This window comes from Nothoprocta perdicaria, unplaced genomic scaffold, assembly GCF_003342845.1.
Source record: "Nothoprocta perdicaria isolate Ctin4 unplaced genomic scaffold, notPer1 scaffold_51, whole genome shotgun sequence".
Lineage (NCBI taxonomy): Eukaryota > Metazoa > Chordata > Aves > Tinamiformes > Tinamidae > Nothoprocta > Nothoprocta perdicaria.
The window spans coordinates 4,184,859-4,212,039 of NW_020455766.1; the positions used below are offsets into that span (position 1 = coordinate 4,184,859).

The 27,181-nt window shown below is 45.0% G+C and overlaps 1 protein-coding gene across 1 annotated transcript in view; it reads right to left on the reverse strand.

The window, feature by feature from the left end:
- The window catches only part of COQ8A (coenzyme Q8A), a 39,978-nt gene that overhangs the window by 7,875 nt on the left and 4,922 nt on the right, over window positions 1-27,181 (reverse strand). Inside the window, exons 2-8 of the mRNA XM_026048103.1 lie at window positions 19,449-19,643; window positions 16,856-17,266; window positions 15,519-15,585; window positions 7,969-8,043; window positions 3,611-3,733; window positions 1,677-1,762; window positions 361-501 (exon numbers count right to left, since the gene is read on the reverse strand). Of these exons, the coding sequence (XP_025903888.1) occupies window positions 361-501; window positions 1,677-1,762; window positions 3,611-3,733; window positions 7,969-8,043; window positions 15,519-15,585; window positions 16,856-17,266; window positions 19,449-19,625 (1,080 nt within the window). The 5' untranslated portion in view covers window positions 19,626-19,643. The remainder of the gene's footprint in view (window positions 1-360; window positions 502-1,676; window positions 1,763-3,610; window positions 3,734-7,968; window positions 8,044-15,518; window positions 15,586-16,855; window positions 17,267-19,448; window positions 19,644-27,181) is intronic.

Sequence of the window (27,181 nt, forward strand, 5' to 3'; positions counted from 1 at the left end):
CCTTAAGCTGAAGGTTAAGGAACCTTCAGGCTGTCACCAGAAAGGGGAGCTGCACACGTCTAAAAGGGGCACAACTTATGGGATATGTGGGTTCCTTGCACATAGCAGCAGAGCCAAGGAGGTACAAGCAGACCCTCCCCAGCACTGCCCCTACTCTGCAGGGGTACCTGTGAGAGCTCTCCTTCATTTGCAGCCAAACCAGCTCCAATAGCAAAACTGTTTCTGTCCTTCCCCTCTGCTTGCACTAGCTAAGACGCTGCCGGAGCCAGTTTTCACTTGCATTAGATGTTTCCTGTCTAGCAGCAGCATTGCCCTTCGGCAGAGCCCAGGCAAGAGACGAGGCCAGTCAATAAAGCTCACCTGGATTTTCATGGCAACTTCTTTCCCATTTTTCAAGCGTGCCAGGTGAACTTGTCCAATGGATGCAGCAGCGAAGGGACGCTCTTCAAAGGATTCCAGCTTATCTCTCCAGTTGGGGCCAAGGTCATTGTTCAGAGTTTTCTACAAATACAATGGAAAGGGTCAGAACGTGACCAAAATTTAAGAAGCAAAAATTTAAGACTTCCATATCAGAAATCATAGAATGCTCAAGGTTGGAAGGGACCTCAGAGGTCATCGAGTCCAACCCCCCTGCACACGCAGGGTCACCTAGAGCACGTGACACAGAGCTGCGTCCAAGCGGGTTTTGAAGATCTCCAAAGAAGGAGACTCCACAACCTCTCTGGGCAGCCTCTAAGTAGACTTGCATGGCCTAGAGTAGATTGCAGTGTCTCCCTCTGCTTTCTGGATTGTTCTGCCTTCCTTGTCTTTAAACAAGATTGCAGACCCAGCACTAAGCATATTCTGCTCGCCTGGGCCACCAAAAAACAGTCTCACACAGATCCAAAGGGCAGAGATCTTGGGCAATACAAATACAGAGCACCTTATTTGAAGGCACTTGTAGTCTTGTGGAAAAGGAGTTAGATACTCCTCTGTTTTCATCACACTGCCAAGCTGAATAGTGGCAGTTCAGATACACAAGACAGACTCTTTAATGCAGTATTGATAATTAAAAATTACAGCCTGCTTTAACAGCTTTTTTGTTATGTTGCCAGACTGCCACCCTTAAGTTTTAGCTCTGCGTAGTGTCTTTTAAAGAATAAATAGTACTGGCAATTCTCACATCACCCTTCCCTACTAAAGGATGGAAAAAGAACACGTACATAGGGGAAGTCAAGCCTGGCTTATTTCATTCCAACCCTTCTTGCATGTGGATTAAATTTTTATCAAAAACAGTAAGAACAGTTTCTGTTAATCTTCCATCCAAGTAAGGCTTGTAAGTGTTTCTAAAGTGAGATTTAAGCATGTTTAGATACTTCAGAAGCAAGACTGCAGAAAGGTAACAAGCAGGAAAGAAAGACTACATTATGCAAAACCTATACAACAGTATTTGTATGCATCATCCAGTTCCAGCACCATAGCCTCAGAATGCCAAAGATGCATTTTTTCCTCTGTCCAGAGCTGAGCAGAAGAGAACTGCACCACAGAATTAAGATCACTTCTCATCCACTATTAAAGAATGTGATACTTATATTTATTAAAAACGCCAGCCATGTTTCCTGTTTGGTTAAGTCACAGGTAGCATTCATTTTGTTACTGACCCCTCTTCCCCAATAAGCAGGAAGGAACATTCTCACCATCATCTGCTTTATGGGCATGAAGTCAGCACTCTGACGTACACGCTCAAAAATCCTCTGGAGATGAGGGTTGATGAAGGCATCGTCTGCCGGGAAAAGCATAAGAGTCAGTCAAAGCAGGGCCACATCCTTCTGTTCGTGTTCAGCACACAAACTAAGGGTCCAGCTGCATGCAGGCGAGCCAGGCTTTCCTGCCTATGAGCATCCCCTGATGAAGGTTCTTAAAATTATTTCTATTTCAGAAGTTCTCCTTAGCCAGGAATAGCACCTGAGGCTCATCTCCTGGAGCATCACACGTTTCAGGAGTGAGGCAAACAGAAGTCCTATGCTCAAGCAGCAGGCAGGACAGCCACTACCTGCTCTTCACTCCTGCACAAAACCTGCCTCCTCCCCAAGTCCCTCCTAGGCTCATGTCCTGCTGCAGCAGCAGAAAGTTCCTGTGCATCCCCTCACACCTACCAGGAGAAAACCAAAGCACAAACACTCCAGAAAGTTCACTGAGAAAGTTTATGCTCTGGGGCCAACCATCAGCTGTTACGGTGTTCACCAGCTTTTTTCAATAAAACGAAAGTCCCCATGAGCCAGTGATGTGTCCTGTAAACAGCTTCCAAAATGCAAAGCCACTGGAGTTGTGCAGAAGAAAACACAGCTGAGCAAAAATAACTTACTTCGAGAGCTGGGTTTAGCAAACAAGAATTTTGTCACAAATATTTTGCCTCTTATCCAAACGGCCAGCCCAAGAGCCAGCTACGCTGCAAAGCTGGAAACGGCTCTCACCCATGCGCCCCACGGCACGGTCAGCAGGCACAGCAGCACCCTGCACGCTTCACGAGAGGCCTGGCCAGCACCCCAGAGCCTGCTAAAGGCCTCTGAGCTCTTGACATCCAAGTGAAGCTAATCAGCAAGTGTTTAACACTGCTGCCAAAGCTCAATCGCACTAGGAGACAGCAGATGAATGAGGAAAATCCCGAGCATCTCTGTGCCTCAGAGGCAGCCTTCCACAGCTGTTGCCCCTTCACTCACATCCAAGCTCAGGACAGCTGCGATCAGCCTCTCAACACACATCAGGTATAACTTGGAACAGTATTTAAGTATCTTAAGCTCTTAAATATCTACCCTCACCTAGGGTAAGAAAGAGCACTCACCTGGGCCAGGTGACTAGCAAATGAAGAGACAAGTGCCACAGGCAGGGTTCTCGGGGACAGCCAGCCACCAGGGCTCTTTTAGCTTGCCCAAGTTATCTATTATCTCCCTGTATCCAGCATCAGCACTTAGAAATTCAAGCAGAAGCACAAGCCAAGCACTTCAGGCACTCGGACACTGACTCAGTTTCAGGGACATCTTGAAAGCTATTTCCAAACAAGTGTAGCAGCTATTTTTGGCTACTTCTTCCCTTCACTGATGAGCTGGGCAGGAAGGAGAGGTGGACAGTGCCAGAGAGTGTTTGTACACCTGCTATCTCTCAGAAACGACCTAACAACTGTGTACAAAGATACAGGTGTCACTCACACCTCCACTTCTGATCACTGACTTTAGGCCTGTTGGATCAAGAATCAATTTGAAAACTTTCCAAGATGAAAACTGAGCTAAGTTTATACCTGAAAAGCTTATCAGCCACGCTGGCCCTTCCAGCAAAGCTCCTAGACAGGCTGCTGTAATGGGAGAGGGTTGTGGATGTGTTTTTGACCATACCTGGTGATCATAAAAGAGCATCATGTTTTTTACTTCCTCCTTTCCAGCAGGACACCTGTGTACTACACAGTGTAACATACCTCTGCTTTTCAACAGTTTCTTTTTAGTTCAGACATTGGAGGGCCACTTAAGCCCTCCATATTCAATTGATTTTGATTCAAAGCACACAACTCTCCCCAAACGTGACAAGAAATTCTTAACTCCACCTCAGAGAGTAGCTGAAGACGGACACTACCACTCACCTTGTATACTTAACATCTGTCCCAGCTTCAGTGCTGCTCCCCGGACCTTGCACAGAGTTCTCACGATTCTTTCTGCATTGGCCTCTGACAGGAACGGGCTGGAATCCATCACCGCCTTCTTTCCTGAGGACAAGGAGACAGCAGAGAGATGAGGAGCAACCCTACCTCTGAGTTTACTCCATTGTACTACTGCAGGTTGCTCCCCCTTCCCCAGAAATCCAAACGAGGGCTACGCTCTTTGTTCTCCCTGTGACCAGGGCAGACCACAGTCATGTACATGTGTCTTGTGCCAACTCTGGCCCTGCTGGCTGGAGGGCAAGGGCAGCCAGGCACAGCAGCGGGCTGCTCAGGCCTGCCCAGGACTGCTGCTCCTGTTCCAGCTGGCTTAGGAGACCACGCACCAGTGCGAGGCTGAAGCCCATGGCTAGAGCGCTCTCAGAGGAGCAGTAAAGGGGAACCACAGCAAGGGGTGGTGAGGTTCAAAAGCATTAACAGCACAGTGGGATAGACTGCAGATGTGCTGGCACTTCCTAGGGCAGCAGCAGGGATTCACGCTGGCCCCAACCCTCCTTTCCATACCCACCAATTCCACACCTAAACACATTTTGCAACCATGCATTTACAGCATGCACTAGGTACCTGTACTGGGCTAACAGTTCTCCCACTACCTGCTAAGCCTATATTAACATCCCTACCTAATCAGACTGAAACCTACTGTCTTCCCGATGTGCAGGCAAAACAGACATCCTGTCCCAGTGCCTTAACTCCAATACATGCCACCCACACACAGCATTTTAAAACCTGTTTATCACAGACTCTGTATTGGACGTGGTTACCAAGCCAGCCAAAGCCTGGCAGGCTGCAAAATGTCCTCACAGCAGAAGCCCAGCACTCATCCATGATACTCTATTCTTTTTGGACAACATTGCTGCTGGGGAAGCTAATCTCAGCTGTCAGGATTGCCAAGCTTTCCCTCTTGCATCTTCACAGATGCACGCTGTTCCTTGCCACGTTCCTGTGGGAAACGTGCCACTGCACAATTCAGCCCAGCTAAAGGCGCTTGCTCTGACTGTACTTAGAGGCCATGCGTGCAGAAAACCAACCCCTTCTGGCCTCACTCCCACCAGCAGTCACTCAAACACCAACTGCCACAGAACAAGGCCCAAAACATACAGACTGAAAACCAAGAATGCAATATGGCACAGGAAACCCTTATGAGAGACTTCTTAGAGAATACATATAGACACACAGAAGCCAGGGAACCTACCAAATCCAAACCTTACCCTCCCTCCACGACACTCATGCATGCACACACACCCAACACAAACACAAACCTCCCCAGAATTGACAATTGGGAAAAGGAGTTTGTTTTCTACTTGTCAGAGTTCACTGGGTCCTGGAGATGACTTTAATCATTAACAGTCCTATCGGAGCACGAGCCAAGCAGAGGCGCTGCCCACGCTCTGCTGGCTGCTTCCCTGGGACGTGGAGCCACAGGGCCACTAGTCAGCCCAGCCACGCTCTATTAGTTGCTGTTTGGTTGTGCACATTGCTAAGAGGGACATTGCATACTGAAGTAGAGTCAAAACCAAGCTTATGACTGGCACATGGGGAGGAAAAGGAAGTGAGGAGGAAGAAAAAAAATAAACAAAAAAAAACCCATACAATTGTGATAGGATTCTGAGAGGGGGGGGAGATGAAATGGAGACACAACCCAGCCAGTTTCCAGGAGGTTAAAGTGATATTGCTTCCCATAAACAGCAGCTACCTTTTGCTGCTACAAACTGTCCCTCCAATCTCAAGATCACAAGAATGTTTGCCTACGCATTAAAAGGAGAAGGAAATATAAGCAAATGAATGAAAAACAAAACCTAAGAGCTAGTCCCCTCTAGACAGCTGTGGCAGTGAGAAGGGCTCAAGGGGAGCTCGAGCTCCTGCTGCCCCAGTGCCTGGGGACAGGCAGTTCTCGCCCAGCGCAGGCAGCACGGCTAGACCCACATTTTCCTTCCCGGGCCGCCCAACCAGCTTGAACCAACGTGCACCTTGCAGCGGCTCTCCCTTCACCTTCACTATGGAGAGCCCACTGCTGGGCTTTGTGCATATTTGGTTTGAGGACCATCACATAAGCGTTGGGGCAAGAGAACAGCCAAGAACATAAAAAAGCCCTGGGGACTGGTAACTCAGGGAGATTTTCTCCCCCCCTCTGCAAGGAGGCAGCCCTGTGTTCAAGTCTAGACCAGCTCCAGCCCCCCACGACTCTGCCCAGCGCAGTGTGTGCACAGTGCCTGCCTCAACCAACACGCAGGCTGTTAAGAAGCCATAAAATTGACCTTGAATCCAAAGTCTTTGCTAATAATGGCAACTATTTATCTGGGCACTAGTTTTTATTCATGGCAGCTTTGTTCCACCCGCTCACCCCATGGCAGCCTTGCACTTTAGATACACACTCTAAATATTGAGACTGCCAACAAGGTCACTGGTTACCAGGAAGTTATTTTTGATTTGCTTGATCAGCATAGTAAGAAAATTCATGCTGGAAATGGAGTACGCCCGCCCTGTTTTTAAACCAGTAATGTGAACAAAACCACTTAAAGCACTTAGAGGGCAGAATTAACTCCTCAAGCCCATGAAGAAAACCCTGCAGCTGCATGCAGGAGGTTTGCAGTGGAATTAATCTATGCCCAGGACATGGGGCCTGGCAAGTGGTGGAAGGCGGCCGCTCAAACTCTGGTACTGCATTTTTTCTGAGGGCAGAACTTCTGTAGCTTAGGATGGTTCCTTCTTTCTTACAGTGCAAGGAAGAGAAACAAAGCTCACGTCCTCCCACAAATTTCATAGCTCTGCACGCTATTTTCACTTTGGGGTGTGCCCAATTAGAAAATAGTCTGGCAAGAGAAATAACAGTTGCACAATACTGCCCGAGTTAAAAGCACAGCAAAGTCACCAGTTCAAAACAGGTAGGAGCAGCCTGCCAAACACACAGCAAGCGCCGAGAGCAAGAGCCTTCAGGGACTCTCTAGAGGCCGTGCCTGCCAACACGGATGCTTTTAAATCAAAGTGAAGAAACGCACCCAGCCTCTAAGAGCTCACAGAGGAAAACAGCTTTTTGCTGTTCCTTCTTCTCTACTGGGCTGCTGGGCACTGCAGGACTGCAAAGGGAACACAGAGATACAAGTGCTAACGGTCAGCTAGTCCTGGAGGGCCTGGCCCGCAGGCTGCTCCCGCTGCCATACGGGTGTGTTCTGACCATGGTCTTTAATTTCTTCCATCCCGAGCCACTCAAGCACTTCCTGGAATAGAAGTTTATGCTTCCTCAAGGAAGAGGAGGGGAAGACATGGACTGGCCGGGTAGTACAATGCTGCTCTGTCCACACTAAAGTTACGGGGATTCTCACCATCTCCTAACAATGCTTCCGAACCAGGAACGGTTTGGCCTCATTTTTACCTCTCGCTGCAAGAGCTTAACCCCTTCTGCCAGTTTCCTTCAGGCACTGGGAAAATCCAAGTATACTGGCCAAACCAGGTAGAGCAGCCAGCCTGCAATGAGTTTACCAATATCCTTACAATTTGCAGTGTCCCACCCAAGCTTTCATGGATTCAACCAGCAAATGAACCAACAGCCAGAAGCTTAAAGGGTAATTTGTTGTTTTCCAAGGAAAGAACACTCTATTCTATACCCTAAACCACACATCTGCACACAAACATTCTCTACAGCCACATCGTATCCATGTATAAGCTTAGAGAAGGGACATCATGGCATGATAAGGAATAACTCAGAAATATTGTGCCCCTCCCAGCTTTAATCACACTGGGGAGAAAACCTGAACAGCCACAGAAATGCCTTTTGAGCTTATTATGAGACTCTCTGAGGGGAAGGCAAAGGCAGTAGAAGTTGAAATCTGCCATTTAACAGGTATCCAACTTACTCACCTTTAAGAGAGAAAAGGGCAGCCATCCTCCAAGTTCCTATAAGTCAACAGCCTGACATTTTAAACAGACTGCAACCACTTGCAGCATAAAGTTCCCAGACATACAGGCTCACCCACAGTTTCTGTACTGGTAGAACTGTATGGTTTCACACAATCTAAGAAAAAAATGCAAGAGCAGGCTCAAGTATAGTGTGCATGCACAGGTGTGGCTGTGGGGAAGCCATAGAAGTTATACTGAAATGAATTTATTCTCACACATACACCTCTGTCTATATGGTGAGGTTGCAGTACACCTGGCTTGGAGGTGTGGAACGAGTATTGTAATCAAGAAGCAGCTGCACCCTTTTACTCTGACCACAGCACCTTCCCAACTTCCAAAATCAAGTCTTGCAAGTGCCTATATACAGGTAGAAAAAAAAAAAAGCTTACCAGTGCGTTCTTCAGGTCTAAGGCTCTTCTTTGCAACTTCTGCCAGTGCCCCAATGCCAAGACCAACAGCTAGTCCTTTAAAGGAAGGAAAAGATCCTAATCAGTGTGAAAAAAAGCTCCTCTCCAAGCCATTGCAGAATCAGTTTTTGTAATTAATCCCTAGTCATGTGATCACATGCACAGCTGCAAAAACAGTTCAATTAGAAATATCTTCCCCCCCCCCCCCCCCCCATTTTTTTTCCTTTCAAACAAGGGAGTCATTTAGAATTTAACACCAAACTGTTTTCTCCTAGACATCTTCAGGCCAGCATGTCAGACAGGTAGCACAGACTGGGCCAGTCTGGGATGCCCAGCTTTGCTATGAAGGGTACCAAAGAAGGCTGCCCAGAGCTCCCTGGCTCTGGATGAGGTTCAGCTGCAGGTTTGAACTGGGGGATTTAAGAGAGGAGAAAAGCATTAGCAATGTGGTTCTGAAAGTAAAGAAGAAAGAAGCATATTCCAATAAAGCCATTCTCAACAGAGCTTCAAGAGGCCTAATGTTTCTTGTGCCCCTACCAGAGCAAATAAACTCAAAGATTACACCTCATACAGACTAATCATGCAATAACTATACCAAAGGGATGACTGCCTTCCTGCCTGCAAATACTTTGTTTTACTGGATAATGACAGGTACGGGTAACTGCATCTGGAGCTTCCGCGCAGCTCCTGAGCGATGGCACTGCTGCGCGATGGGATCTGCCAACAGGGCTTGGAACGCACGTCTTCCCAGCACCCCAGGCCCTTGAGTCACCGTGGGAGAGCTTCCCAGATAAAACTGTGGGTGACACAGCGCACAGCGAGGCAGGCAGAGCTTCCCGGGTCTGCACATGTGGGAGGAAACGCAGCGCGTGCATCCCCGCACGTTTTCCAGCGTTGCCTGAGAAAGCCTGGGCACAAACGAGTTGAACTTCATTTTGCATGGTGAGTCCTTCCTCTTCCCCATCAACTAATTACAACTCCACTTGCACCCATAAAATGTTAAGCTTGCATAGAATGTCTCCTTCAGGAACAGCTCCGCCTAGCACTGCTGCACACTAAGGGCACTGGGCCAAAGAACCTGGCACAAGGCAAGGCACAGGCCATAGCAGCCACCAGGGACATGGAAAGGCTTTTGCAGTAACTTCTCCCGAGGCTGCTGCCATGCAGTTTTGCTCACAAGGCAGTTTGCCTAAAGACTCAACTCCCCTTCTCCATTGCACATAGATATTTAGAAGTTAAGGTGTAAGTATATGGTATGGTACGAATCTACTCGGCAATAAAATGCTTCCAGCGTTGATAGGATGCCCCGATTTTAAGCATTTCAATCCAGTATTAGAAAACATAGAAAAAACCCTAAGTTAAAATTGGGGGGGAGGGGGGGTTGTTTGTTTGCATTTGTTTCATATTCTCCTTATTTTCTGCAGGTTTTGCTATAAAGAAGTGGCACTCACTGTTAAAACTAAGTCTGAGCAAGCTTAAAGCTATTACTTAGCTATTTGTGCAGACCCTTCAGGAGGGCAGAGCTGTGTGTGACCGCTGTATGAAAGAAAGAGATCTTAGTCTTTTGCACTCAAAATCCAAAGGGGTTTCCAAGGAAAAAACACAGACTCCTCAGGAGGAAACGGAAGGAGAGCTTTTCAAACACAGCATAAATAGTACCCATTAAAGCACTGACACGCTGTCAGCTCCAATCATATCTCATACATAAGACAGTAAATCTGAGCAGCAAATACAAACAGGCAGGCAGAAAGGGAAGACAACTGCTCTTACAAACAAAAAGTAATTTTCTAGGCTACAAATGAGTGACAAGTTACACTGCACTTGAGCTCTGCTGGCCTTTGTCCTGTTTCTATTACTTCCAAAGCAGAACTTGGCTCTGTTATTGTCAAAACTTGGCTGAACAGGCTTGGCAGTAATCGGTTCCAATCGAACAAGCCACGTCTCCTGCCAGAGGTTCTGATTCTTTCATGTTCATGGCTAAAATTTTTGTCCTCCCCATGCCTAAAATAAAACGCATTTTAAGTTATTAAACTCTTTGCATTAAGACACAAAGCACTTTAAGGGCAAATCAAGACTAGATCCTACCCTACGTTCCAGAATAAAGCCAGAGATGTTTTGTTATGCTCCAAATTCTTGCTTTTGGCCAGCATAAGCAAGATGAAGACCCCGAATAAATACACATGGGCTTTTATTACCACAGCTTTTCTTAAACTCAGAGGGAGAGATAAGAAAAGTCTGTTAGACAATGAACTCCCAGCATAAGCTTTAAATAAATTTAAAAAGCCAAGCATAAACAAGTTTAAGCCTTCGCAGCTGCTTATTACTAAAGTTCTGAAACTGGACTGAGGGCTTCAAGAATCTTCCTAATGTAATTATAGTATCCAACAGGGTACTTAACCCCAGGCATTATACAAAAATGTAACACTCCTACTTCAAACCTTCAGCAACTAATTGGAAATATCTCAGGGCACATAAAGCCTTGCTCTAAATGCGGTAGCAAGTGGGTAGAAAACATTCCTGCAGCCATGTAGGATCATGTTTATCTTTGGTGTTTGCTCCTTAGCAGTCAGGCCTGCAAGGATGTAACCAGCTGTACAGGGAAGCTATCATTAAGAAACAGGGGATCATTCAAAAGTCTTTTTTTTCTCTCAGGGACAACACCAAGAGTGGCCTCTTGTCCAAACCTCTGCAGCTTAGAAAGGGCCGTCACTTTTCTGAAGTCTCCATTATTCACTTTCCCCCTCTGTTTTTATCAAGTTGTTTATCAGACAAATTATCAAGCTAAGAGATTAATATAAACAGCTAAAATTCCTCTAGGCTGTAACTCCATCCACCAAGATCACCACTGGATATTAGTGTGACCCTGATCTTTGTGGCCATGCTGCTTTCTCCTTCACCAATTGAAATTCATTATCAGTGGCATCTGGAGCACACACAGCTCATGTAACAAAAGCTGGTGTGGAGAGTTTCACCTTTCCTTGTCTTACAAGTTAGCCTGATGCGCTAGAGTTCAGAAAACAAGTACTAACTACTCCATTCCCAAAACATGGTTCACGTTTTCCCAGCCTCTTCTACACACCCACACATCTGAAAAGCTGAGGTCGAGGCACACACTGTTTGAACACAGCTAGTGCTGCCTATTCGTTAGCAAGAGTAAAACCTCCCTCGAGAGAGGCTGCTTGCCTGTAAAGGAAAGAGCGTTCTCCTTATCTGTACCACTGGCCTACTGACCTTGCACAAGTCACTCTTGAAGTCCCCTGCTTTCCTTATGTGCAAGATGAGCAATTCCAACAAGATTTATTGTTCTGTATCAATTTTCAGCATCACTGCACAGCCACAGTCCAGCACCTTGGAAAATAACATCTTTCAGCACCAGCAGAAAGTCACCCTCCAGCATGCCGTGCTTTACCTAGGCAGGCAGATCACTTTGGGTCTGGAAAATGCCAGCTGCTTTTAGAACAGCAGCGTGTTTCTGCAGACATTTTCCAGGCATCTCTAGCGCACGCTCCACTTCAAGCCCATCGAGATCTGAATCTGCTTAGTAAGATGCCCGTGTGCACACATGCTCTTCTTGCTCAGCAGCTGGCACAGGGTGGCTGCTGAAGAGCCCATCACGGCCGCGCTCAGCCCGCCAGGCACAGCGGCAGCAGCAGCAGCAGCAGCAGGGTCTCCCCGGGGGCAGCCCGTGCTCTGGGTTCAGTCACGTCAGACACGGCCAGCACGGCGCACAGCGCCTCGCAGGCCACGGCTGCACAGAGCTCTAGCTACCTTTGAGCACCAAAATGCCCTCCAAGAGAAAAATCACACACGCCTGGCACTCGTGTATTTGAATGTTGTAGTTATCAGTGCTGTTTAGAGGCTAAGTTCATAACCTATCTAAGGGAGGTTTAATTTTTTCCAAAACTAGTTAGAATTATATCACATCTAAACATCGTTGCAAGCTCCCTGCATTTTTTTGTGGATACAAAGATGCACATGAAGGTCAGAAAGAAGTTGGGCTTTAGTTCATGATAATGTTGTAGTGAGCATGCAGAAAAAGTGAGAGGCCCGGCAAACTGTCAGCTGCAGCCCAAGTACTTCTGCCTCCTATTATTAACGTGTCCATCACCCACAGGGGTATCCTAGCACCACGGCTGAGAAATCAACATTCCCCAGAACATCTGATTCATTCAGTTCACAGGAAGGAAAAGAAAGCAATGAAAACAAGCAAGGAAATAAACAGGCAAATTGGCTCAACTGTGAGAGGCATCTCGCCAACAGCAGGGGAATTCAGCTATCTGGTCTCCAGAAAGATAAATGAAATCTGGTTTTGACTTGCTCAGCATCTTTCCATCTTCTGCACTGTTGTATGTCTTTTTGCAGCAGCGGCCAAAACCCAATGATGTTGCAGGAGATTCATTTAATCATCCCAAACCTTGTTTCTGACTTCTGCCAGAAAGGCAAGACAGAAGAAAATGGATCCGAGAGAAGGTACAAACACCACAGGCTCAGGGACCTTCCAAAACATCCACCAGCGAGGTCTGAAGCACTGAGCTCTTGGTTTACTTCAAGTTCATTTTATTTTATTTCCCCTCTTAGAAAAGACAGATAAGCTGGGCTGGGCTTCAGAAAAACAATTTCTATTCCCATCTCAGCTGGGAACTGCCTCCTACACACACACAAAAAACTCCCTTAAACCAGCCTCATTCCTCAGTTTGCAAATATTTTCTAAAAGCTGTATACACATTACCTCTTGCAGCAATCACTTCTTTGAATAAAGCCCAGAAAGACAGACTTCCAGCGAAGTGAGGGCGAGTAGCAGCTAAAATAGGCACCCAAGCACTGCCCTTCCCGGCTCATGATTTAAGAGGAAAATAGTCTGCTCTAAGCCAAAGCTCACCAAGAGCTTCAGAGCAATCAAATAAAAAAGGAAAGCAGCAAATGACGCATCACAGTTCTTGCCATTAGCTAATGTTTTTCTGGTGAAAGGCACAGTCTCTAATCCTGAAGCAGGGAGGAGGTGAGAATAGAGTAGTCTGTCTGTAACTGGATGAGGTTTTTTCCACCCCTCCCCCTAAAAAAAAATCTCTATCCTGGATCAACAAGATATTTATTTAGCTGCTCTGTTGACAGATACTTCTCATTCAACCTTTAAGCTGCTATTCTGCCTACAGAGCAGGAATACACAAAGATCCAGGAGGCCGTATCTGACAGTGGCCAACTAATGAGCTCAGGGACATTTAGTATCATCCCAGGGCTTCATGGAAAACCACAGACCATACCCACTTCCCTCTCAGGGCCAAGTTCCGAAATTCACTTGAACTTCGGCAGAACCAGCAAGAATTCAAGTACTCCTCATAATCTCTCCCTTGAGCATCGAAGACACCAAGTCATCCAGCAGAGAAGCTCCTCAGAGCTCACATAATATCTGGAGTGTTACAATGGTTCATAGATATAACTTGACGGGGGACGACGATGGACACTGCAGCAACCAGAGCATCTCCACACCTCGCAATTTTTGCAACAAGATCTACCTCTAAAGACAGGCCAAATACAACAGCCTTGACAACAATTTCAGTCACATGAACAGAAAATTAGAGAAGGGGTAAGACCAAAAACTGGGTAAAGAGAAGTATGAGAAGGATGACAAAGGATGCTGCATACCAGCAATATCTCTTTCCTACTGTCCCTTTCTGTTGTTACTTTCTCTTTCCTGGGGCAGGAGAGGGCAACTAGTTATACTCCCTCTCAAAGCATGAGTCAGCCTTTCCTCACGCAACAGTTCTGGGTGACAATAGCTAGCATGTAAAGCCACAGATTTGGGACTCAAAGTTCACAGAAACTGTGGTTATCTGCCACTTAACATCCACCAGCTGTCAGCAAGCTACAGATAAATCCAACAATTTGTAAGGTGACAGTTAAAAATGCTGCAAGACATTTCCCATTGGATTAGGAGGGAGGTTTGGATGCTGATGGAGCTTAAGAACAATAGTCAGACTGGTTTGAAAGGGATGACCTTGTCACTCCAGAAAGCAGATCATGCCTCCTGTGCTCTTCAGAGAGTACGAAGCATGCCAAGAGGACAGAGTGTCTGCAATGAAGCATAAGGTTAAAGAGATTTGACAGGCAGACATCCTTCCCTATTATAAAGTTCACTTGCTATTTAATACTGCACTGCAAAGAATCAGTCCCTGTCACCAACTCCTCCTAGCACACACAACACACTGACAAACGCAGGCATGTACACACACAAAGAATAATCATTTTTGCATAATGATCTAAATTGCATTTGAGAAGCTATATATTTTTCTTCCTCAGAGATGCACAACACAGTTTGCACATACGTTTTTCTGTCAAGTGTTGTGGAAGAGAATTTGAGCCTCAACACTAGCACACTCCTTGCAAGAGGATCACAGCCCACTTCAAGTTGCTGTTATCTCAAAATATCAGGCTCACAAAACAACTTAGAAACTACTCTATTTAATGATCAGCTAAGCAAGACCGACTCCACTGTGATCTTCCTCCCTCACTTGCAATGCTGAGATACCTCCCTTTCTCTCAGGGACACGTAAACATGCCTAAGGATAAGACATTAGATAAGCACCAATTGTTAATACTATCAAAGATGTTTGGTGCTGTACAGCATAATTCCCATCTGCAGTCTACATTTCAACTAGAGTTTGCTGAAAAGAACTAGCTTCACGCTTTTCTTGGAAGAAAATAGTTAATAAGCAATAGTTAGGTACATCAAACTTTGTCTTATCATATCTCTATCCTCAAATCAATACCAAAAAAATAGTGTATATTCCATCGCTGTTGGGGAAGTAACCTGGAGATGTTTCAGAAAGATCATTAAAAGAGACTCAAATAGGTCCAGCAATGTGTTGTCTGTGCTGACAGCAGCACAGCCTGTTGTGAGATCTAGACGAAGTTTTTCAATTGAATGGAATCCCGTATCGGTGACTGGAACACTTCTGCAGACTGGAGAACGACCTGCACTCCTCTTCCCAGTCTGCTGGAAACAGAAGGGTCCAGTACGTGTTAACAAGGCAGCGTGCAGTATCTGCCATATACTGGCAGGAGCAACTCCTCTTTTCACTTCAGAGCAGCAAGAGGAAAGCTAAGCTCCAGCAATCTGACCAGCCGGTGCTCCCAAGACAAAAGAAAACACAGGGCAGCTCCACAGCAGTTGTTAAAACAGTAGCCTGCAGAATGCATTTGAAAGGTCAGTTTGTCCATTTGGATGGGAAACAGTTTTCTTAGTTATACTACTGCAGTAACTGTTAGATATGGTAGTGGTGGGGTGGTTTTTTTTCCCCCTTAAAAAAAAAGTATAACACCATGATGAACAAAAGCCAAGACCCATATACAAGACCCATACAGAGAAGAAGCTCTGAACCAAACACCAGTTGTTTATGGGAAAGCACTTTCTTGCTTAGCAAGCTTAGAGACAAAGCAGAACCAGTTAATATATCAGAAGCAGCACAGCCATCGTTGACCATCAATGAGTATGGGCAAGCCTGGTGACTTGGCAAAAGCAGGTGCCACCTCACCTCCAAAGTTGGCGAGTCTTCCGATCCGTGTGACAGGAACTTTGCGCTCTCGGGCCCGTTCACTGAGCTGCAGCAATAGGGGAGGAGGAAGAAAGGGAGGGAAAAAAGCCACAAATGAACTGTGCATAAGGTCAGATACCTACAAATTAAGAATGCAACTTCTAACATACTTAAGGAATACTGCTCAGGTACAGAAAGTTTCTCTGACATCAAGCCCCATACACATTGAGATATTTTGAAGAAGGACGGCCATACAGTGAAGCATACACTATGCTGACAAACAAGACTTTGAGAAAGGTAGAAACGCTGACAACCAGGTTTAGAGGTTTTATTTAACTTATACATCAGCAGTCCTTATATTTTTAAGATATCCAATGCTAACCCAATCCCATGCCCAATCCCTTCCACACATGCTTTACAACTCATGGAAGGTAATCAGAGTCCTGCAGATACCTCCTCCCCACACAGGACAGCTGGGGCCATGGAAACACAAAGTTCCACTGAAGCAACAGCCCAAACACACGAACCCACAGTAGTATCTGATACGGGGTTTGGGGAAGAAGGTAAGAAGTCAGAGGAGACTCTGGCCAATCTTCGATCATGAGGAGAGATTCTGTTTTCCATTGTGCCTCTCCACTATGACAGATAGAGAGAAAAAAGACAGGCCATCAGGCTGCGGCCTTTCTGCCATGTCTCATACAAAGGCATGATGCTGGAAACAACACTGGTGAGCTACGTCACTCTCCAGTCTACGAGTGATCAAGACAATATGTCCTTCATCTCTATAAAAGGTACAAGACAGAGCTTAGAAAGCCATGACTTTCACAGAGAAGTTTAAGCCCAGTCTGTTCTTCTCCATCAGAGCAAAACTAGTAGCTAAAAGAGACAGGCTTTCTAGATCAAATGAGACCTTTTTGAGTAGTCCTCAAACCTTTGCAGCCTTAAGCTGACCTCATCTGCCCAAAATCTCACCCTGAAAACTGGTGTCAAATACTGATCTGTCACGATTGCATTAGGACATCAAGTCCTCACGGCTCAGGGAATGGGAAGAGAGTTCTCGTTTGTATAAAGCTGAAATCTAACACCATACATGTGTCTTAGACATCTTCTCACACTAAAACATCTGACATACAGGGAGCTGGTGTGAGAGAACAGTCTGAAATGCTTGACAGTAGATCAGATCTAAATTAAGAAGCACTAACACTTCCCTTTCATCCCCACAAGAATGGAATAGTGAAAGTGTCAGAGGGGAGAACCACAGGAAGGGGCAAGGACAATGCAGAAAAACAGTGCTAAGAATCCTTACTAATAACACACACACACATATATATACATACCATCTGTTTGTAAGGTTTCTGCTCTGAACCAGTTTTGGCCTGTCTGGCTTTATCAATATCTTCAGCTGTCAGTCCACCAACTGAAGAATGGTCTTGGTGAAAAGCTCTGTTTTGTCCAAAGGCAGCAGCAAAAGGATTTCCAGGGTCCCTAAAGCCTCCAAACAACCGTGCATCCATTTTGCCAGGGAAAGGCTTCTGTCCCAGGCCTGAATCTCCAGTCTCATCAACATTTCTAAAAGGTCCATTTGTAGTGTAAGAATGAGCAGGGCCCTCACTGCTGTGTTCCTGGTGCTTGCTGGGGGGAGCAGAGAAGTCCATTGAAGGATTTGATGGCTCTGGTGCTGAGAAGTCATAGTCTTTCCCAAAATCATCAGTGAGATCAGTTAAATTCTCCTGCTGTTGGCCTAGTTCCTGAAAGCAAATAGTAGAAATAAAACTAAGAACGGGACTTAAAACTTAGTACACGAGAATCACAGGTGGACACGCAGGCTGCCCTGCCTTTGCAAGGAGCAATTTATACAGAACCTGACACCAGAGCCATTCTTCACAGGGAGGTGGAAAAAGACACTAAGGACATCTGGGACCACAGGTGGTCTTAAAACTGCATTGATGGGACAATGAATTTTCATTAGCAGCAAGAGACACTAATTCTAGAGATTGCTACAAGCAATACACTGCCCCTAAAAAAAGGGCACAGAATGGCCTGAGATAGCTTCTGCTGTCCCTCCTTATTAGAGAGCCACCCGCATGCTCAGTGAGTGTTTGTCCCAGTGAGCTCCCTTCGCCCCCACCACCCTCCAACACACAATGTCAGCACTTCCCAGGCCAAATCTACCTGAAGCTTCTTCCTATACAGCAAGAAGCTCAGGCCTCCATGGCCAATGACATTAGCAATTTTAAAACATATCAATCAAGCAATGATCTATGTCAAGGTTGTTGCCATCCAAAAAAACAGGAAGGTGCTAGAAGCAAGGAGAACAGTGCCAAACAGAACAACACTCAATATAAGCTTCTCCTGGCTGTCTTCTGTTCAGATCTGCAACAACTGCCCCACGAACCCAGATACTTCCCATTAGTTTTTGGCACAGGCAATACAAGAGCCAGCAGCAGAGCATTAACTCTGATTTGTTACTCTACGTATTTCAGTTACCTGTCTCTGTAACAACAAAACCCTGGAGGTACTGGTGATTATTAAGGCCCATCAAAAGGTTTTAAGTCCTGCTGTGGTCAGGCAAGCAGGCAGCATATTTTAGGCTCTTTCCTAAGCACTAATTATTTTTCACCCCTCCTGGCAGGAAAAAGCAGAATGAAGCCCTTCCTGTTATGCAGCAGGTCTCATGCTATTCTGAGCATCAAAATCACTTGTGGGATGTGGTGGGGAGCAAATTATGTATGGGGACCACAGCCACAACACTGCTTAACAACTGAAAGCAAAACAGCCTCCATTTCCATACTCCAATCTTTAAAAGCACATCAGGCAGTCAAAAACTTGCCACAGATCAAGAGACAAGAAATACAGTCACTTACTATAAAAGCCTTCCTTGTTTCAAAATAGAGAAGTCTTGCAGCTCAGACTGCAGGTTTCTTAAGAGGCCCTGCTTTGGCAGCAGCTCCTCCTACAACTCATTTACAGAGTACAACTTACAGGTGCACGTGCGTAGATTTTCTCTTTTGTAGAGAAACATACATAGAAACAGGAAAACACTGTCTTGTGGATGCAAAAGGAAGGCAAAGGCATGACAAAGCACCAACAAATACACCTTGAGTGTTTCTCAAGTCAAAGCAATGGCAAGCTTAAAAACATACAATCAGATTGCAGGGCTGAAGCCAGAGGATACTACCATGATAGTCTGAACTTACTGCACAAAATAAACCTCAAAGCCTCACCCATTAATTTCTGCTTCAAGACCATAATTTATTTGTGGTGTAGTATCTTCCTAAGGGATGACTGTTCCTTGTTTAGGTAACTTGCATCTCCTGAAAAATCTGAGGCTTGTCTGAGAAGGAAGACAGAAAACGGAATGTTCTTATCCATACACATACTGATAATAAAAACTGCTATTAAAAAGAGACTTTTCCTCATTCAAAAAACAGACTCCACTAGGAGAATACACTGACCTTCAGCTTTACTCAAAAAAGTGTCACATGCATCAACTCTATAAAGAAAGGCAGAAGCACTAAGCTAACGCAAATTTGCTCCAGAAGAGGTCATCTCAGTCAAAGGACGGGTAATGATGACCAAACTGTGAAGGAGACCAAAAGCAACAAAGCTGCTGGCCAATCTTAACTAGACCTGGCACTCTGACAAGATGAGGACAGCAAAGGACATCACTTTCAGCATGCCTTAAACAGTCATAAATGGAAACTGATACACTCCACAAGTATCCTCCCCTCCTATTTGTGTCCAGGCACCAAACACCTACTGCACACCACAGGGCTCTGGGAGATTTTGCAGCTTGTTCCATCATCTGTCATTTTGCCTTGCGCTTCATACAACTAGATCCGAGTTCACAATGGGAGTTCCTTGCCACTCTCACAATATCAGTTTCCAGAAGAAGGATGTAGACCTACTGTACACACAAGGTTTCCTTACCTGCATTTTCCCCATGGCAGAACTGAACCGTTCCTCGGCAGCGGCCTGCAGGCCCTTGGCGATGGTAACCGCATCGCCCCCGAGGAGCGTCTGCCGGAGCTGCCCTGCCTGGGTTTCCAGCACGGCCTTGCTGAGCTTCGTCAGGCCTCTCATCACCATGATGGCATCGCCTGCCATGACTGCTCTCCTTCAGTGCTGAAAGGAGAGAAAAGACAGAAAAAAAATAAAAAAGAAGGGTTATAGAACAGCAATAACAAGAAGTTTGCAACCAGCTTCAAGTCCAGGATGTGCCACTGGTTTTCAGATGGCAATCTCACTCCCCTTTGGCAACCAGCCACTGTGAGAAACTGCTTGCACTGCAGATAACAGTGGGCAGCCTGAAAAACATCTGGCTGGCCAGGCTTACCAGGGCAAAGTGAGAACTCCTCCTACGAGCATGCACTAGTTTGGACAGCATTCCAAGACTTTACACAAATATTCATGTTATTGACCAGGGGCAGGCAAAGACAGGTAGATGTCAACAATCCTGCAAAAATGGTCCTAATTTCTTTACAGTCTTTTAAAGATTAAATCCATTAGCATTTTACCTTTGATTATCAGACCTTGAAACATATTTTCAGCGCTTGGTAGCAAGGATGAAGTGTACTGACAACTGCCACATCCCATCCCCACCTTGGAACCAAGCCAAGCATTTAACATGGCACCAGTTCTTCATGCCCACATCAGTAAGCGAACATTGCCTATCCTCCAAAGGTACCTACTCATCCCCCAGTCTGCAAGTCAACTGCCACATGCAACTAGAAACTTGCCATGCTCTAAAGACCTCTCTGCCATGACCTTAAAAACTATTTGGAAGCTGCTTACCACCACATAACACACAGTCAAAACTCAGTATCACTTCCTACTTGAGAGGCACCCTGTTTCAGATCCACAACAGTTTCTGCTATTTCAGTGTCTTCAAGTACAAACTGGACAGTATTAGAATTATAGAATGTTTTTGAGATGAAGTTCAGCTGACTCCTTTTAGCACGGCCTAGAGCTAAGCTCAGAACACTGGCTCTCCTATACTGCTATGGGACAAGTAAGAAAAAAACAGGAGTGGCTTATTCCAAAGAGAATATTTCAGAATATTTCAGAATATTTAAGGTTGGAAGGGACCTCTACAGATCATCTAGTCCAACCTTCCTGCTCAAGCAGGCACACCTACAGCATGTGGCACAGGGTGGCATCCAGGCGGGTTTTGAAGACCTCCAGAGTAGGAGACTCCACAACCTCCCTGGGCAGCCTGTTCCACTGCTCTGTTACCCTAACAGTAAAGAAGTTGCTCCTCACCTGGAGACGGAACTTCTTGTGCTTCAGCTTGTGGCCATTACCCCTCGTCCTATCGCTGGCCACCAGTGAAAACAGCCTGTCCCCTTCCTCCCTGCATTCTCCCTTCCTGAACTTATACATATTAATCATATCCCCTCTGAGCCGTCTCTTCTCCAGAGAAAACAGGCCCAGCTCGCTCAGCCTCTCTTCATACGAGAGATGTTCCATTCCCTTAATCATCCTGGTTGCCCTTCTCTGGACCCTCTCCAGAAGCTCCACGTCCCTCCTATACTGGGGTGCCCAGAACTGAACACAGTACTCCAGGTAACTGTTCCTCAGAAAAGGAGGCCCATGGATATGAAATAAACAGAGCAGATACACACAAGCTGCGCTGGGCTCCCAAAGTCATCTTGCTAGGGAGATTTCTTTTTCTTTCATTTTCCACATCTTTAAAGTACAACAAGGGTAACTCAGTGTGGACCTTTCAGCAGCCTGAGGGGTTGCAATTCCAGGGCTGGCTCAGTCACATGCACTCCCTCCCATACCTTCCAACACAGAAGATGGGGCCACATAGTTGCCGTAAGACATGGCCTAAGGCTCTACTTCACCCACAGATCTGGACCAAACAGAGAGCAGTAGCCCCAGAGCACTAGCAAGGCCACACATTTAAGTTATTACCAAAGTATACACACAGACAACATTTGTTTTTTTAGGATATTCATGCAAAAGTATGGATTGCTATAGCTCAAGTTCAAGATGCACATATAATTTCACTGCAGTCACACAGAAGAAGCATGGATTGCTGCAACTTCATTTCAGAAACACTTATGTAAACAGTGGTTCAATATGGGTTACTGGAGTCTTTGTTCAACATCTGTTAATCAGTGATCAAGATCAGGAACAAGCACTGCAGCCAGGAAGCAAGTGTTAGACACTATATGCCCCGAGGATGGACTTCAAAAGGACAGACAAGTGCTAGCAACATTATCTGGGTTTAATGGGTTAGCGGGAAGAAAATAAAATCAAGTCCACGCAGGTCACTGCTCTGTGGTTATCTTTACAAAGCTGTCCTACACGCTTCTGACCTATTCAAGTGCTGCTTCTGAATCTCTCTGGAGTTTAGTTATCAAGGCTGGTTTTAGTGATGCATATTACACTTGAAAACTTAAATGCCATTTGTTTGGTACAGAGATTTACTCTGCTAACAAGAGTGTTTCCTTCCCCACATCTTTACACTGAAGGCCTCCACATAAAGCCCACCCAAATCACCTGCAGCTGATGCCTGCAATTTAGTGCTAGAAAAAGCAGTTAACCAACAGCACATTACTGTCCTATCTGAAATTAAACCTTTTAAAGGTTGCCTCTACTGAAATGCACATCTTTTAAACAGTGTCATTTATTAGATGCATAAAAAAGATTGAGTATGAACTACTTCTTCCCCTCGAGGAAGGACAATGACAGGTAATGCAATATAGAACACTAATATAATGAACAAAGTATCTGCTTTTACATGGATTCTTTCTAACCAATAAACCTTCCGTTCACCCAAACAAGAGTTGATGGGCTCACTTTGAGCTAACAGATATTAAATGGGCATTTTAGTAAGTTTTCCAAAATAAAATTCAGTGGAGAAGTTAATGCAACCACAAACGGAAAATACATTGCTCAGTGCACTCAACCCCACCACACTAAATATATCAGTGAGCAGAGAAGACCAATTCCTCTTTACTGGTTTTAGCTACAAAAGCCCAAACTAGGGCTCAAGTCATTGCTACTGATGTCTGCCAACTTCCATGCCCTCATCATCACTTTCTACTGCACTGTGGCTATAACCACCTATGTTTCACACAAGAGTTTCAGTTCCAAAGAATCAGAAACACATCCTTATGCTGCACTTCAAGGCCAGGCTTCTATTACAGACCATCCCATCCAGCACCTCTTTACTCACTCCTCTCTAACAATGATAAGAAAGGTAGGTCTGAGGCTTTATAACAATTAATCACTCCCCCCATAACTCCCAACCCATCCTGTGCAGCAAACACAGGCCTGCAGGCTGCTGACTGGCTTTTTTCAGGGATCTTTCCCACACCATATACACGTAGCTGGCAGAGGACAAATTGAAACAACTGCTTGAGGATAATTAAATACAAGGCATAGTTCAGTAAAAACTTCATAGGTCACAGCCAAAGAGAGTAACCAATAACTAAAGACTGAGGAGGAGCATATTTCCAGAAGGGAAACAGTACTGCAACTGTAAGGCAAATCTATTTGTAAGCCACCCCCTTCAATTCCTCATTCTCTGTATACTAAGCATTTGATACTAATAAAGTTCAGTCAACAGAGAGGGGGAAAAAAATAGAGGAAAGGAAAATATGCTGTAACAATTAATCCTTTGGTCACAAACATCAGGAGCAAGAAAATATTCATCTAATATCCAAAATCATCATGCACTATGAAAATGAGAGTTAAGAAGTGCAATCAGAACTGAACTCTACTGTAAGCCTTTTCCTCACTAGAGAGAGGAAAAAAAAAAAAGCAAACCTAATTTTGTGGATCCTACACGCTACAGAACAGATTACTTTCCAGCTCATTGCCAGGAAAACTAATCAGAGATTAATGAGGTTCCTTTTTCTGTGGAAGAGGGATGAGCACAAGCAAGGCTAGTAGACAACTGAAGGATGGAAGAACATGTACTCATGAAGCAGAGGACTGGCACCACAGTACCAACAGAACGTGCACATTAACATCTGATAAAGACAAGGGAATTGTTTCTACTGCAAGCTCCATTCATGCTTCCACAAACTCAATAACAAGTGCAAGCAGACTACCAAAAACTGATTTAGGGAATGCTTAAAGCTGCTGGTCCAGGTCCACAAAAGGTGTATTATAGTTAACTTGTCCTCACCCCCAAGGAGGCATCACCCAGTGCTGGCAGAGTTCTACATGCTTCCTGTGCAGAGCACTGACAGGTTGGTCGTGTCCATACAAGCCGTGAGAGCCTCTGGCAATGCTGCCTGAGGAGGGCTGACAAGCATCAACCACAAGGGTTGAAGAGGCGTAGGCCAGGTCGCAGTATTTGCACAGTGAACTTTCCCAGCTCAATGAACCTCCAGAAAGCAGCCCGTACCTTGCAGCACGGGAAGGCAGTTTGGCACTGGGGAAGCTGGGATCAAGGCATTCATGGGCAGGCGGAAGGGCTGTTGTGGGGCACGTGCTACAGCAGGAGCAACTTGACATAAAAACAGACTTTGAACCCTCCTGTAATGACACAAAACTAAAATCAAATATTGCAAACTAGTTGATTGCTTCTATGTGCAGCAACCATCTACCTCAAAAAACAATCTCCTAGTGAGTAACAGCAGTTGATTTCCTTTTTTCTTCAACATACCACACTATGAGACTGAAGGCTTAAGCAAGTACAGCAAGACACTCAATAAACACATCAAAGGCCAAGCACCTAAAGGAAAATACTCGAATAGGTAGCAGGTAAAACTTACAATTCTTACATTCACACTGCTGACAAAACCCTGTCCTACATCTGAACCCAAACCACGGTGCAAGGCTCAGATTCCCTTAAACTGAATTAGTCTTTGAAAGCAATTTTAGAAATATCCTTGCACAAATAAAAGTTTGCCAATGGCATTTAGAACTGCAACAGCTTCCAAGCAGGCTGCACTTGTTTACACCCTATTCCCTGGGACAGCAGCACCTGTCCTGATGGAGGAGGCTGGTTTGCAGACAAATGCACTTTCCTCCCAAAACGTAGAAGGTCTAGCAGCTATTTTTGCCGAACGATAGCTAGCTCAGAACCCAGTATGCACAGTTTGCATCATAAATAAGGAGTTTGACACATGCCATAGTCAAAAAAAAAAATATACATGCTTGGACATTTTAGAAGCCAGCCTGGAATCTGTTTTATTTCAGGCACAGAGGCATCATGCAAAGTGACTGTTCTGGCCTGGCAGCTCTATATACTTTCAGCTTTGGTCAGACATTGTCTGGGGACAGGCACAAGCAGAGTCAAAGCCCACGTGCCTGGAATTAATAGAATCTTTGTATCCTGCTCATAGATCTAGAAATAATTGACTCGCAATTAAGATCCTAGTGAGAGCTCACACTGCCTTCATTAGGGGCATTTTCCTCTGATACATCTTGACACAAAACCCTAATGGGTTCTGTCACAGGCATGATTTTGAGCTAGATCTCATGCAACCATTTTGATTTGAAGGCTGAAGCTCACTCACTTTTCCCCAAGAAAAAATTTGTTCCAAGGAAACAACTACTTCATACTGACGAGGCACATAAAGCTCCATTTCCCTTTTATAAAAGCCTTCAATTAAACTACATATGCAAAGAGTTGGGCCACTTTTACACTTTTTTCTGGCTCTGCTGCACTAGGGCTGTGATGACCCCGGCTTAGCTTTACCCGGATAGCTCCACAGCGCTACAATACCAACCCCGTGCCTGCAGTCTATGCCTTTATTTTTTATTTAGAAAAGAAAGTAGAGAGGGGGGGGGGAATAGATCTGCAGATCTCTCAGTAGCAGTTCCACTACCAAACAGGTCAAGGGCTTTGCTACGCCACCAGTTAGTTGAAGCAGCAATTTAATCTCATAAATAAGGATATTCTTACTGATCATACTGAGGGTTACTGTGGCCATCTGCCTATTCCCCTCATCCATAGCTAACTTTTTCCAGCTACAGAGAACTACAAACAGCATTAGTTGATTAGCTGGAATGATTACCATAATAGACAAAGCTAATGAGAAAAGATAATGCCACCTGAAACTGCACTTACATACAGCACCTGGCACCATATCTTTATATTATCTCAAGTTCCAAATATAAGAGGGAAGAACAAAAAGAAACAGGGGGGAAAAAAAATCATGTTATTTCTTCAGTTTATTTATGCAGTAAGCATAGACCAAGTCATTTCACTGCATCACCCATATGGCTCCATACCAGCAGGCAATAGTGCAACTTTAATCACAGGCACAATCTTGATAAGATTTGTGATGGAAGTTACCTCCTGCGTGTCAATCTTGCACCTCAACCAGGAAAACAGTATGTTAAAAACAAGATAGAGCATGGCAAAAAAATGTGCAGATTAACTTGAGATTCAGGCAGGCCAAGCTGAACCTAAGGCTTTGGTTTTATAGTAAGTTTATATGGATCAAATATAAAAGTTGTCCTCCAGTAAAGCTAACATTACAAACTTCTCCCTTTCCCTATTAGCATCACACTCAACGCAGTCAGGTAGAGGAGACCACAAAAGTTTAGCTGCCCATCTGTTGCAAGCCAGGAGTCACACATCTCCACAGGTACTCAAACGGTGCTTTCCAATGGTCTCATGCTCCAAATTGGAATGCAAAGTACAAAGGAGGGAGGTTACCAGTTGGCAGGGTGGTTTTTGTGGGGTTTGGTTTTGTTTTGGCATGTGCTATTATGTTGTAATTGTTTTTATTGGGAATGTTATCTTTCTGAAAGCACACAGTGCAATTTGAAAACTACAGACCGATAAAAAGTTGTGTCTCAAACAAGCAAAGGCTATTTTAAACTCAAATACATCATGATTTAAGACAAGACTCTTAAGAAAGCAGGCACTTTTCCTTCTAAATGTGCATCACTTCTCACTAGATCTCAAAATGAAGAAAGGAGAATGGTATATTTTTTTTTCAGTTTTAGAGGGAAGAAAGCAATTAATTTGCCAAGACAATACAGTATGTTAGTGACACAATGGACAGCTCTCTCCCGAGTGCAGTAATCTTTATATGATCCAGACTCAGAGTCCTTTAGATCTCCATCTCTATAGAGCAAAAACAAACCAAGAAATTGGCTAGTTTCCTGGCCACCTTAACAGCATATTATGGATAAAAGTACCTGAGTAAGTGTTGCAGCTGCAGAAGCTTGGAGTCAGAGCTCATTTAATTATAAACTTCTGAAAAACTAAACACATCCTGGACCTGTAAGCAACCTATTCACCTCTCTTTCCTTAGGTGCAGGAAAACATTTTCTTTATTATCCTTTTCACTCCCACGCGCGCTTTGCCCCAAGTCACAGCTCAAGGTAAGTGAACGGCACCCCATGGAGTGACATTCCCCCTGTGCAACGCACACTGCTCTGCTCACACGGGGACATAAACCTGCCATGACCTCCCGCTATAGATCCTGGAAGTCTCCATCTCTATATGGATGCCATGCCTTGCAACCTTGCCCTGAGACTTTGGGGTTGAGCTCAAATTTAGCAACTTACAGCACACAGAGGCCTATTCATAGCCTCTCTAGCACATTTGTGCCCTAGCTGCTAGAGCCTTCACACTCTGGCTGTGCCAAGATCCCTCCTGCAAGGGCACGAAAAATAGAATATAAGAAGGGGACATAACCATAGACAAAAAGGACTATTTCAACGAGCCAAAGATTGAG